Here is a 12,562-nt window from a genome sequence, read left to right as displayed (position 1 = left end):
GACAGGCTTAATAGCAACAGCTCTGGCCAGTAGCTACCACCCAAGTTCCAAATAAACAGTTTGTGATAACATCTAAAGGTTCACCCAGGGTTTCTTTTGCTATTTTCTTTATTAAAAGCATTTAATAATCAGTTCTTCAAAAAGGCAGGAAAACAGATGAGAGGTGAATCATAAGACTCAGTTGATTTGAGGATTACTGATGTCATTGAAGTAAATAGGATGTAAAAGTGAATAAGAACAAGAATTATTAGCTTGTGTTTTTAAGATGAGCTGAAAAATACAATGAGTATTATTCATTGGGTGTTTGGAATGGGTTCTAATGGTGGGGAGAGAAACAAAGACAAGATACTAAGAAGATACTACAAGGAAGGAATAAGGCCTAAAATTAAGAAGCACAAGAAATAATAATTAGCTAGTAAAATCAAGTCATTGCAATATTTTAAGAATAAAAATTGAATTAATTGTTGGTTGTCCCAGGAGAAAAAATTAGGGGATCGGGTGGAATTAAGAGTAATGTAACATATGCCAAGGTCACATAAATTAATTATTTGAGAAGTGGCACTGTCAGTATACAAAAATATAATATCAGTCTGCCAAATATAAGTTGAATGTGGATGAGAGACAATCAGGGAATGATATTAGAGGGAGGAAGAAGAAATAGAAGAGGGAGATAGAGGAGTAGAAAAAAGTAGAAAATATAGAGAGATGATGAATGGAGGGAAGGAGGAAGAAAGTAAGAAGAGGGGGTGAAGATTGAGAGTGTTGGGTCAGACTGAAGAATAGGAGTGCAAAATAGGTGAAATATAAATGAAATATTGAAGATGTATATGCATCTTATTGATATATACTGCTCAAAAAAATAAAGGGAACATTTAAACAACACAATATAACTCCAAGTCAATCAAACTTCTGTGAATTCCAGCTGTCCACCTAGGAAGCAACACTGATTGACAGTCAATTTCACCGGCTGTTGTGCACATTCAGCTTTGTACAGAACAAAGGATTCCATGAGAATATTTCATTCATTCAGATCTAGGATGGGTTCTTTGAGGGTTCCCTTTATTTTTATTTTATTTTGAGCAGTGTATTTTAAGGCCTATGTGTTTTGTTATAAAAATGGAATTTGTGGAGAAAAATTAAACAAAAAATTTGGTGGGGAAACCGACTCAGTTGATCCTATCAGTTCTGGTGAGTGAGCTCTTTATAAATAAATAAATGTAACTTTGACTTATAATAACTGTTCAAAGTGCCAATAGCATGAAAAAGGGACTTACAACCAGTGGTGGGCTGCTGCCCCCATGGGGTGGGGTGGGGGAATGCAGTGCGGGTAGTACATTTATGCCCAATTTATTGATTACTTAATAGTTTTTTTAAATTGTCCTTCCTTTTCTAGTACCTTCGTATGATCCTTAATTCCTTTTAAAACGGGAAAGAATTCAATAGTACGTTTTTACCCAATTATTTTAATCATTATCTAGAACTGAACTTTTATAGCAATTCAAGAAAATTGAGCTACTTGCCTAATCTGTTATCCTACTGAACCTTGCGGGTTCAGTACAAAAACCTTAAAATGTGACTGTGCTCCTCAACAAGTAATGCCGTCTATCGTTTGTCCTTTTTTGTGGCTATTCAAATAATGGGACTCAATCGAATGAAAAAGAGCCCAAACGCCTATTGTTGCATCTCAGACGTTAACACCCTTGAAAATGTCCAAAGATTCTTCACCAGAAGAGCCCTTCACTCCTCCACTCGGAACAGAACACCCTGCGAAACTAGACTTACAATCCTGGGTCTTGAAAGCCTAGAACTACGACGCCTTAAACATGATCTAAGTATTGCCCACAAGATCATATGCTGCAATGTCCTGCCTGTCGGCGACTACTTCAGCTTCAACCACAACAACACAAGAGCACACAACAGATTCAAGCTTAATATTAACCGCTCCAAACTTGACTGTAAAAAATATGACTTTAGTAATCGGGTTGCCGAAGCGTGGAACTCATTACCGGACTCTGTAGTTTCATCCCCTAACCCCCAACATTTTACCCTGAGACTATCCATGGTTGACCTCTCCAGATTCCTAAGAGGTCAGTAAGGGGCGTGCATAAGCGCACTAGAGTGCCTTCCGTCCCCTGTCCTATAGTCTCTCCTATATCTTGTATATCTTCTCTATAACCTTCATTGTGTATTATTGTGAGCCGCCCCGAGTTTTCGGAGAGGGGCGGCATACAAATCCAAATAATAAATAAATAAATAAATATTGTGTATTGGACAAAATAAATAAATAAAATAAAAATATTTGAAAACTTATCTTGGTCGGTAATCCACTCCCACCCAGTCAAATGACTAATTGACTTAACAACCCTGTTCCTACCTTCACAACTGCAGTGGTTCACTTATCAGGGGTGAGAAAGGTCGTAAAATGGGGCAAAATTCACTTAACCACGGTCTCGCTTGGCCAAGGAAACCTCGGGCTCAATTGTTGACATAAGACAAGGAGTACCTGGGCCTTTGGAGTTGCGGTAGCTTAAGCAGTCAGTTGTAGGATCCTAGCAACCACAAACGCACCCTTTCACCAGAAGGTTTCCACAATCTCGCCGTCTCACCCGCCCTCCAGACTTACCATTGTTTTACACCACAGGCACTTCCAATCTTGCAGGCGGAGGACACTGCCACAGGTTTTGTCGCACACCGCACATTTGGCACTGACCGGGAGGTTGCCCTCTAACCACTGGTGAGGCATGGCTACCTAGAGTGGAGGTTTATTGTGGGGGTCAGCGGGGAGGAGAAAGAAGAAAGGTCAACTTCCATCCCTGTTGGTTTTGAGCTCATCAACGCTAGAGGTGGCATGGGTCGGTCTATCATTTTCGGAGACGGGCGGCATACAAATCTAATAAATTATTATTATAGAAACATAGAAACATAGAAGACTGATGGCAGAAAAAGACCTCCTGGTCCATCTAGTCTGCCCTTGTACTACTTCCTGAATTTTATCTTAGGATGGATCTATGTTTATCCCAGGCATGTTTAAATTCAGTTCCTGCGGATTGACCAACCACGTCTGCTGGAAGTTTTTTTCCAAGCATCTACTACTCTTTCAGTAAAATAATATTTTCTCATGTTGCCTTTGATCTTTCCCCCAACTAACTTCAGATTGTGTCCCCTTGTTCTTGTGTTCACTTTCCTATTAAAAACACTTCCCTCCTGGACCTTATTTAACCCTTTCATATATTTAAATGTTTCGATCATGTCCCCCCTTTCCCTTCTGTCCTCCAGACTATACAGATTGAGTTCATGAAGTCTTTCCTGATACGTTTTATGCTTAAGACCTTCCACCATTCTTGTAGCCCGTCTTTGGACCCCTTCAATTTTGTCAATATCTTTTTGTAGGTGAGGTCTCCAGAACTGGACACAGTATTATTCCAAATGTGGTCTCACCAGCGCTCTTTACAGCGGGATCACAATCTCCCTCTTCCTGCTTGTGATACCTCTAGCTATGCAGCCAAGCATTTATTATAAATAAATTATTATTATTATTATTATTTATTATTATTTTTATTATTATTATTATTATTATTATTATTATTATTATTATTATTATTATCGTCATCCTACTCAACTCTGACCCAAAGAGGTTCACTTACAAGGGATCTTATTCCTGTGGTTTTTCCTTTGTTGGAGCCATCCTCCTGTCCCAAAGAGTAAAGGGACTATTGGTACAATGGGTTAGAAACCAGAGGACCATGAGTTCTGCTCCACCCTTAGAAAGGGAAGCTGGCTGGGTGACTTGGGGTCAATATTGGTCAGCATAACCAATAGCATGCACTCAGCCTTCAGTTGTACAAAAAGGATTTGGGGAATAAATTGATCAGGATCAGGATGAGGACAAGGTTAAGACCTAGGTTGACTTGAAGTTGAAGGTGAGGGTGAAGGTTGAGGGTCAGGGTCAGGATGAAAATGAAGATGAGGTTGAGGTTGAGAATGAGGGTGAAGGTGAGGGTGAAGGTGAGGGTAAGGGTAAAGTTCAGGGTGAGGATGTTGAGGGTGAGGATGAGGTTGACAATGAAGATGAGCTTGAGCTTGAAAATGAGGTTGAAGTTAAGGGTAAGGGTAAGGATGAAGGTGAGAGTGAGGACACTGAGAGTGAGGGTGAAAATGAAGATGAGGTTGAGGTTGAGAATGAGGTTGAGTTGAAGTTGAAGGTGAGGGTGAAACTCAGGGTGAGGGAGACAATGAAGATGAAGTTGAGAATGAGATTGAGGTTGAAGGTGAGGGTAAGAGTGAGGGTGAGGATGTTGAGGGTGACAATGAAGATGAGGTTGAGGTTGAAGATGAGGGTAAGGATGAGGGTGAGGATGTTGAGGGTGAGGGTGACAATGAAGATGAGTTGAGGTTGAGAATGAGATTGCGGTTGTGATTGAGGCTGAGGGTGAAGGTGAAGGTAAGGGTGAGGGTGAGGAGGTTGAGGTTGACAATGAAGATGGGTTGAGAATGAGGTTGAGGTTGAGAGTAAGGGTAAGGATGAGAGTGAGGGTAAGGGTGAGAAGGTTGAGGGTGACAATGAAGATGAGGTTGAGGTTGAGAATGAGGTTGAAGGTGAAGGTGAGAGTAAGGGCGAGAGTGAGGAGGGTGAGGTTGACAATGAAGATGAGTTTGAGGTAGAAGGGGAAGATGAGGTTGAGGGTGAGGGTGAAGAGGTTGAAGTTGACAATGAAGATGAGGTTGAGGTTGAGAATGAGGTTGAGAGTAAGGATGAAAATGAAAATGATGTTAAAGTTGATAATAATAGCAAAGATGAGGGGGAGGATGAAGTTGAGACAGGTTGAAGATAAGGAATGTAGATGAGGATGAGAGGTTGAGATTGTAGTTGAGAATGAGATTGAAGATGAGTATGACCCCAAAGATTTCCACCACACTTCAAAGATGGCTAGAAGAAGCGCTTCCGAATTCCTTCAGAAGCTAAACAGATACCCTCAGCATTTCACTGGTGGCATTGTTTAGCATTTCATTCTCCATCCTTGGCCACTAATGTTCTTTCTTCACTACTGCAAGACCAGGTGGTGTATCTATCCTAACATCTAGCCATTTTCTGCAGCTGTGAAGGAAGCTATTGTAGACATCTCCAACCCTGCTAGAAAGAAATCTGTAGCTCCCCAGGGCCTACTTGAAAGTTATCCAAAGTTTGTCTGGTGATAGAGTTACATACCTAATTCAACAGGACATCATGTGCTAAAAACATGTTTTTTTAGATAGGACCCACCGCTAGCTACAATTCATCCTGCCTAATTGTTATTACGGGCAGTTGTTTTTCAACAAAAAGTGAAGAATGGGATTTACTGCATGTTGCAAAAACTTACACCATCTTCATCCTCAATGATATCTCTTCCAATTGAAGTCAATGTTGTCCACTTGCAATTATTTATTGCTCGAACAGCACATCTTTTGTGAGCCTTGAACTTGCATACTAGGAGAAAGGAATAAATATATATAAAAATATATATAGATAGGTTCCTGAGAACATAATTCTTTCATGATCACAAAATCTATCTTAACCAAATACCCATTTATGCAGACAGTTCAATCTTTGCTAAATTACAGATACTGTAGTTTTCAATTTACAATTTGTTGCTTAAAAGCTATTCAAAGTTACTGTGGAGCTTCCCAGAGCTAGTTACAACCTGTTTTCCCTCTGTGACCTCTGCTCAAGTATCTGAAGATGCTATCATGTCCCCGCTTGACCTCCTCTTTGCTAGACTGTCCATGCCCAGTTCTTCACAGTGATGGGAGTGTCAGAAATTAAAAATCCCTAGGTAATATCATAATGCCATTCAGAGGCAATTGACAGTGCAGCAACCTAGCAATTATGTGAAAAGTATTTAACTAGGCAAGAGCTCCCTGCTCTTTCTCTCTGTCTGTTCGCTGTTAGCTGTGTGCTGTTGCTGTTCGTGGAAGTATGCCTTGAAGAAGCTATAACGCTGTAAAGGTTGGTTCCTGTGAGTTATTGAACTAAGATAGTTATAGCAAGGTCCTAGTAAGATACTAGTTTATTGTATGTATAGTATAGATAGTAGTAGTAGTAGCATAAAGAAGTAAATATATTTTCCCACAACTTCCTACTGCTGCTGTGTTTCATTGAGGACTTCAACTCCATTTCTACTGGTCTGTGGCTGGCTGGCTGGTTGGGTTGGTGGGCTGGCTGGACTTTGTTTGCTGCTTGGGCACAAATAGGCTAGAATTATTTGTTTAGTAGAGTGATGGCGTTTGGGGGGGGGAACTCCTCTTTTAGAAACATAGAAACATAGAAGACTGACGGCAGAAAAAGACCTCATGGTCCATCTAGTCTGCCCTTATACTATTTCCTGTATTTTATCTTACAATGGATCTATGTTTATCCCAGGCATGTTTAAATTCAATTACTGTGGATTTACCAACCACGTCTGCTGGAAGTTTGTTCCAAGGATCTACTACTCTTTCAGTGAAATAATATTTTCTCACGTTGCTTTTGATCTTTCCCCCAACTAATTTCAGATTGTTTCCCCTTGTTCTTGTGTTCACTTTCCTATTAAAAACACTTCCCTCCTGAACCTTATTTAACCCTTTAACATATTTAAATGTTTCGATCATGTCCCCCCTTTTCCTTCTGTCCTCCAGACTATACAGATTGAATTCATTAAGTCTTTCCTGATACGTTTTATGCTTAAGACCTTCCACCATTCTTGTGGCCCGTCTTTGGACCTTTCAATTTTGTCAATATCTTTTTGTAGGTGAGGTCTCCAGAACTGAACACAGTATTCCAAATGTGGTCTCACCAGCGCTCTATATAAGGGGATCACAATCTCCTTCTTCCTGCTTGTTATACCTCTAGCTATGCAGCCAAGCATCCTACTTGCTTTTCCTACTGCCCGACCACACTGCTCACCCATTTGGAGACTGTCAGAAATCACTACCCCTAAATCCTTCTCTTCTGAAGTTTTTGCTAACACAGAACTGCCAATGCAATACTCAGATTGAGGATTCCTTTTCCCCAAGTGCATTATTTTACACTTGGAAACATTAAACTGCAGTTTCCATTGCTTTGACCATTTACCTAGTAAAGCTAAATCATTTACCAAATCATTTTTGTCTAGTTGTCTTGGTGTGCAGTGCTCTATTGTGACATTTTGAGGGTAGGAGTTGAAACAGTTTATGTCCAGGATGTGAGCCATTACTATAACACACACACACACACAAACACACACACACATGTCTCTTCGTAAGACACCTTATGAAGCCAAGAGGCAGAGAATCTGCACTTTTACATAAACAAGGGCTGTGAACCACTTCAAACTTCAGCCAAGTCCTGGATAATTACTATTCATCACAATGAAAGCCTGTTGCTTGCGAGCTTTCACTGCGCGAATCATCATTGCACAAGTTTTGAGTTGGTAGCTTTCCAAGAACAGCTGCTTTCTCCAAATGCCTCCGTTGGTTCCAAAGAAAGAAACGCAAAAATAATAATAACATTAATCTGACGAGATCCAAGTCCTGCAACTTATAGTTTAAAGTGACAGAATGCATAACAGTTGACATAGCCTACATTGCCTACATAACCCTACAGTGAAAAGTGTATTGAATAGCAAAATATACAGATGTGCAGAAATGGACAAATTGACGATAGAATTGAAAGGGCAAAGTGAGTGCGAACTATTATAAGGTTTATAACTGGAGGGGAAAAATAAGAGAAAAATAGTGTGATAGTGTGGAAAAGACTAAGAATTGGGACAATGGAAAGATATGAATTGTAAAGTATAAAACTTAGATGTGGATTTGTGAAAAAATATAGAAACATAGAAACATAGAAGACTGATGGCAGAAAAAGACCTCCTGGTCCATCTAGTCTGCCCTTATACTATTTCCTGTATTTTATCTTAGGATGGATATATGTTTATCCCAGGCATGTTTAAATTCAGTTACTGTGGATTTATCAAACCACGTCTGCTGGAAGTTTGTTCCAAGCATCTACTACTCTTTCAGTGAAATAATATTTTCTCATTATGAAGTTGAAAGAAAGGAAGGAAGGAAGAGAGAAAGAAAGAAAGAAAATAAATAAGTTAATTAATTAATTATTTAAAAACCCTGCAGATGCAATCCAAGAATTGTAGACGGAATGAATCAAGGAGATTCATTTAAGGAGAAACTTCTTAACAATTAGCCAGTAAAATGCCATGCTTCCATTTTGGGATGGTCATTGTTAGTATTATGTACAAGCCAGTTGAGTTGGCAATATATAAACAAGCTAACAATGTATGTTTGTTTGTATTGAACTACTATAGCTTTAAGAGGTAGTGCTGCAAATTGCTGTTCATTTCTGCTGATTCACTGTGACTGAAGTCGTAAGCTCTGTGGGTTTGATGATAGTTTAATGCATTTGTTAGCTGTAATGTATGTCTGATACGTAAGACAAACTAAGGATTGTAATATTCTTATATTGTATTGAGAGATATTGACTGTTTAACCTGACTGTGCTATTTCTAAAGTAAACACAATTTTATACACTTTAATGTAACTGGTTTGTATGACTGAATCATTATTCGTATCTCTTGAATATCTGCTGGAATCACACAAGTCCTTTGTGTGTGTGCATCCTTGATAACTAAACAATGCCGCTTGGCGGGACCCAGGGGAAGAGCCTTCTCTGTGGCGGCCCCGGCCCTCTGTAACCAACTCCCTCCAGAGATTAGAATTGCCCCCACCCTCGTTGCCTTTCGTAAGCTACTTAAAACCCACCTCTGCCGCCAGGCATGGGGGAATTGAGATTCCCTTTCCCCCTAGGCCTTTACAATTTTATGCATGGTATGTCTGTATGTATGATTGGTTTTTTATATTAATGGGTTTTTAATCATTTTTAGTATTGGATTATTATTGTACGTTGTTTTATGATTGCTGTTAGCCGCCCCGAGTCTTCGGAGAGGGGCGGCATATAAATCCAATAAATAAATAAATAAACAAACAAACAAATAAATAAATAACTCAGGGGTCGCTCTGCACACTCCTTAACAATCATCAGAAGTCATAATACTACTTTACACTGTACTGGTGAAACCACCTTTGAAATGTTGTGTGGTCACCACAATGGGAAAAAGGATGCTGAGATTCAAGAAAGAGTGCAGAGAAGAGCAACCAAGATCACTGCAAAGAGGACTGGAGGCTCAATTGTACGATGAGCGCTTGAGGGAACGAGGTATGTCGACCGTATCAAAGAGAAGGACCAGGGGACATCAAAGCTGGTTTTCCAGACCACTGAACCGGAGCAAGCTACAGATGGTCCCAAATTGGCTTGAGACAAGCAGCGTTCATGGAGTTCACAGAAGTCACATCACAAGTCACGTGGTATAAACCCATAAACAAATCAGCAAAGGACAATGCTTCATGGAAATGCAGATTTGTTGACCAAATTTGTTGACCACTCCTCCACTCACAACCAAATACCCTACGAAACTAGACATACAATCCTAGGTTTAGAAAGGTTAGAACTACGCCGCCTTAAGCATGATCTAAGCATAGCCTATAAAATCACCTGCTACAATGTCCTTCCCATCAATGACTACTTCAGCTTCAACCACAACAACACAAGAGCACACAACAGATACAAACCTAATGTAAACCGCTTCAAACTGGACTGCAGGAAATATGACTTGAGTAACCAAGTAGTTGATGCATGGAACTCACTACCAGACTCTGTAATATATCACCTAACCCCCAAAACTTTACCCTTAATCCACTGTTGACCTCTCCTGATTCCTAAGAGGTCAGTAAGGGGCGTGCACAAGTGCACCAGCGTGCCTTCCGTCCCCTGTTCTAAAGTTTCTCTTTTACTAGTATCATGAATATAAATATTATTATATCTTTACATACCTCCAATATGTAGTTAACAAAACAAATAAAATAAAATAAAGAATAAAAACATTAATGAAAGCACATCCAAATTGTTCAGGGTAAAGAGACATTTCACTGACACCCGTTAGCAAAGAAAATCACCCCTTTCTTTAAATAAAGGGCTCATACTTTGCATTTTTTAATGTTCAATGATGATTCGGAGAGGACCAATTTACCTTCGCAAGACAAACCGTGGGAAGTAACTCCGGAGAGACTTTCTCGGCAAACGTTGCAAAAAGTAGGCCTGGCGTGGGAACAAGCGTACCAGTTGTGCATCCCTGAGAAATGTTCCACGTTAAACTGAGCCGCCTGATAAAGAAATGAAAGAGAGGGTTTCCAAATACACCAGGGTCCCAATCGCCAGGTCTTGGAGAAGTTTGTCTTTCAAACAAATAAATCAAGCAAAAATTCCCACCCCGAGACATTTGTCCTTAGAAACATAGAAACATGGAAGATTGACGGCAGAAAAAGACCTCCTGGTCCATCTAGTCTGCCCTTGTACTATTTCCTGTGTTTTATCTTAGGATGGATGGATGTTTATCCCAGCCATCTGTCTGTCTGTCTGTCTGTCTGTCTGTCTGTCTGTCTGTCTATCGAAACATAGAAACAGAAGATTGACAGCAGAAAAAGTCCTCCTGGTTCATCTAGTCTGCCCTTATACTATTTCCTGTATTTTATCTTAGGATGGATCTGTGTTTATCCCAGGCATATATCCCAGGCATCTGTCTGACTGACTGTCTGTCTGTCTGCCTGTCTATCTATCGATTGATCGATCGATCGATCGAAACATATAAACAAATGATTGACGGCAGAAAAAGACCTCATGGTCCATCTAGTGTTCCCTTATACTATTTCCTATATTTTATCTTAGGATGGATCTGTGTTTATCCCAGGCATATATCCCAGGCATCTGTCTGTCTGTCTGTCTGTCTGTCTGTCTGTCTGTCTGTCTGTCTGTCTGTCTGTCTGTCGATCGAAACATAGAAACAAAAGATTGATGGCAGAAAAAGACCTCATGGTCCATCTAGTGTTCCCTTATAATATTTCCTGCATTTTATCTTAGGATGGATCTGTGTTTATCCCAGGCATGTTTCAATTCAGTTCCTGTGGATTTACAAACCACGTCTGCTGGAAGTTTGTTCCAAGAATCTACTACTCTTTCAGTCAAATATTATATTCTCACGTTGCTTTTGATCTTTACCCCAACTAACTTCAGATTGTGTCCTTTTGTTCTTGGGTTAACTTTCCGATTAAAAACACTTCTCTCCTGAACCTTATTTAAGCCTTTAACATATTTAAATGTTTCAATCCTGTCCCCCCCTTTATTTCCCCCTTCTGTCCTCCAGACTAGACAGTTTGAGTTCATGAAGTCATTCCTGGTAAGTTTTATGCTTAAGACCTTCCACCATTCTTAAAGCCCCTCTTTTTGTAGGTGAGGTCTCCAGAACTGAACACAGTATTATTCCAAATGTGGCCTCACCAGCAAAAACAGTTTTCAAGCAAAAACAGAAGAGGCTAAATATAAACCTCCAATTGATGCTCGGCTCAGTCTTCGTGGACTTATTAAGAACACAGACATTCTCTTTCCTATTTTCTGCAGCTTGGTAAAAGAGACAGCCCTGAATTTATTTTTAAACCAAAAGGAAAAAAAAATGTCTCAAGCTTACCTCGTAATGTTCTCGGGACTGGACCGACTTCAACGAACTAATCCAGTCTTCCATCTCTTTCCTGTTTTCTGCACACAATATCAACCTACGGAACGGGGTGATTATCTGAAAACAATTGCTTAGGTTAGGATTGAACGTTGCTAAAGGGAAGGCAGATGCAAATGGAATATAAGAAAAAAAAAATTTAAAAAAATCATCCCTTTTATCTGACACATGAACCCCTTCATCACCGTTGTAGGAGCAAATTAACCCAGCAGCCACAATATTCCAAAAGGTTTCATTCCTGCATATTTTGGAACAAAATAATATATATCCTGCGCTCGATTCGAACACACCCAGAGGAAAAAATCATAAACGTTCTTCAGATTTGTTTGAAAACACATTCCATAAGTTTATACCCTAGTAACAATGAGGGTTGAGAAAGATAAATCTTGCATTTGACAAGTATACCATTATCTAAAGATTCGTGTAAGCAGAGATTGTCCCGTTCACCAAAAACGGAGCACAACTTGACAGACAGAGGAAGCTGTCAATTATCTGAGTTGAACAATATTCCCATTCAGGTAGGTCGTCCCGTCAATCTCAAAATCAAATACAATTCCCTCGGTTTGAAATTCTTCAGGATTATTAAAACAAAGACCAAACAATATAGCAAATGCCCCTCTGACGTCTGGAAAGTTACAACACGAAGCCACAAACATATTTTCCCATCCTGGTTAGATTCATTGCTTGCTATATCTTTCTCACCTTTCTGGAGATATTATTTTGGAAGGCTTAAACAATGCCACCATCTATTTATATCACTCGAATGCAATTCCGGAATTCTGAATTCCCCCCAGAACAGGGTCTAAATTTGATAAAACCTGGTTTAGCGTCTTGCAAAAAAAGAGGAAATTTTCCTGGCCACGACTTACCCAGTCTTCTGGGAGGTGTGCTCAGTCGTTGCTGCTTTCCACAAATGGCACTAACACATCAGGCAA

At 39.8% G+C, this 12,562-nt stretch overlaps 1 protein-coding gene across 2 annotated transcripts in view; it reads right to left on the bottom strand.

Moving 5' to 3' along the window:
* The window catches only part of DGKH (diacylglycerol kinase eta), a 113,647-nt gene that overhangs the window by 46,645 nt on the left and 54,440 nt on the right, over positions 1-12,562 (bottom strand). For both annotated transcript variants that reach the window (XM_070751385.1, XM_070751386.1), the window contains exons 4-7: positions 11,583-11,687; positions 10,092-10,224; positions 5,358-5,464; positions 2,624-2,749 (exon numbers count right to left, since the gene is read on the bottom strand). In XM_070751385.1, the coding sequence (XP_070607486.1) occupies positions 2,624-2,749; positions 5,358-5,464; positions 10,092-10,224; positions 11,583-11,687 (471 nt within the window). The remainder of the gene's footprint in view (positions 1-2,623; positions 2,750-5,357; positions 5,465-10,091; positions 10,225-11,582; positions 11,688-12,562) is intronic.

Source organism: Erythrolamprus reginae, chromosome 4 (assembly GCF_031021105.1).
Source record: "Erythrolamprus reginae isolate rEryReg1 chromosome 4, rEryReg1.hap1, whole genome shotgun sequence".
NCBI classification, from domain to species: Eukaryota; Metazoa; Chordata; class Lepidosauria; order Squamata; family Dipsadidae; genus Erythrolamprus; species Erythrolamprus reginae.
The sequence above is the reverse complement of the archived record's forward strand: the minus strand, read 5'-3'. Positions and strand labels throughout refer to the sequence as shown.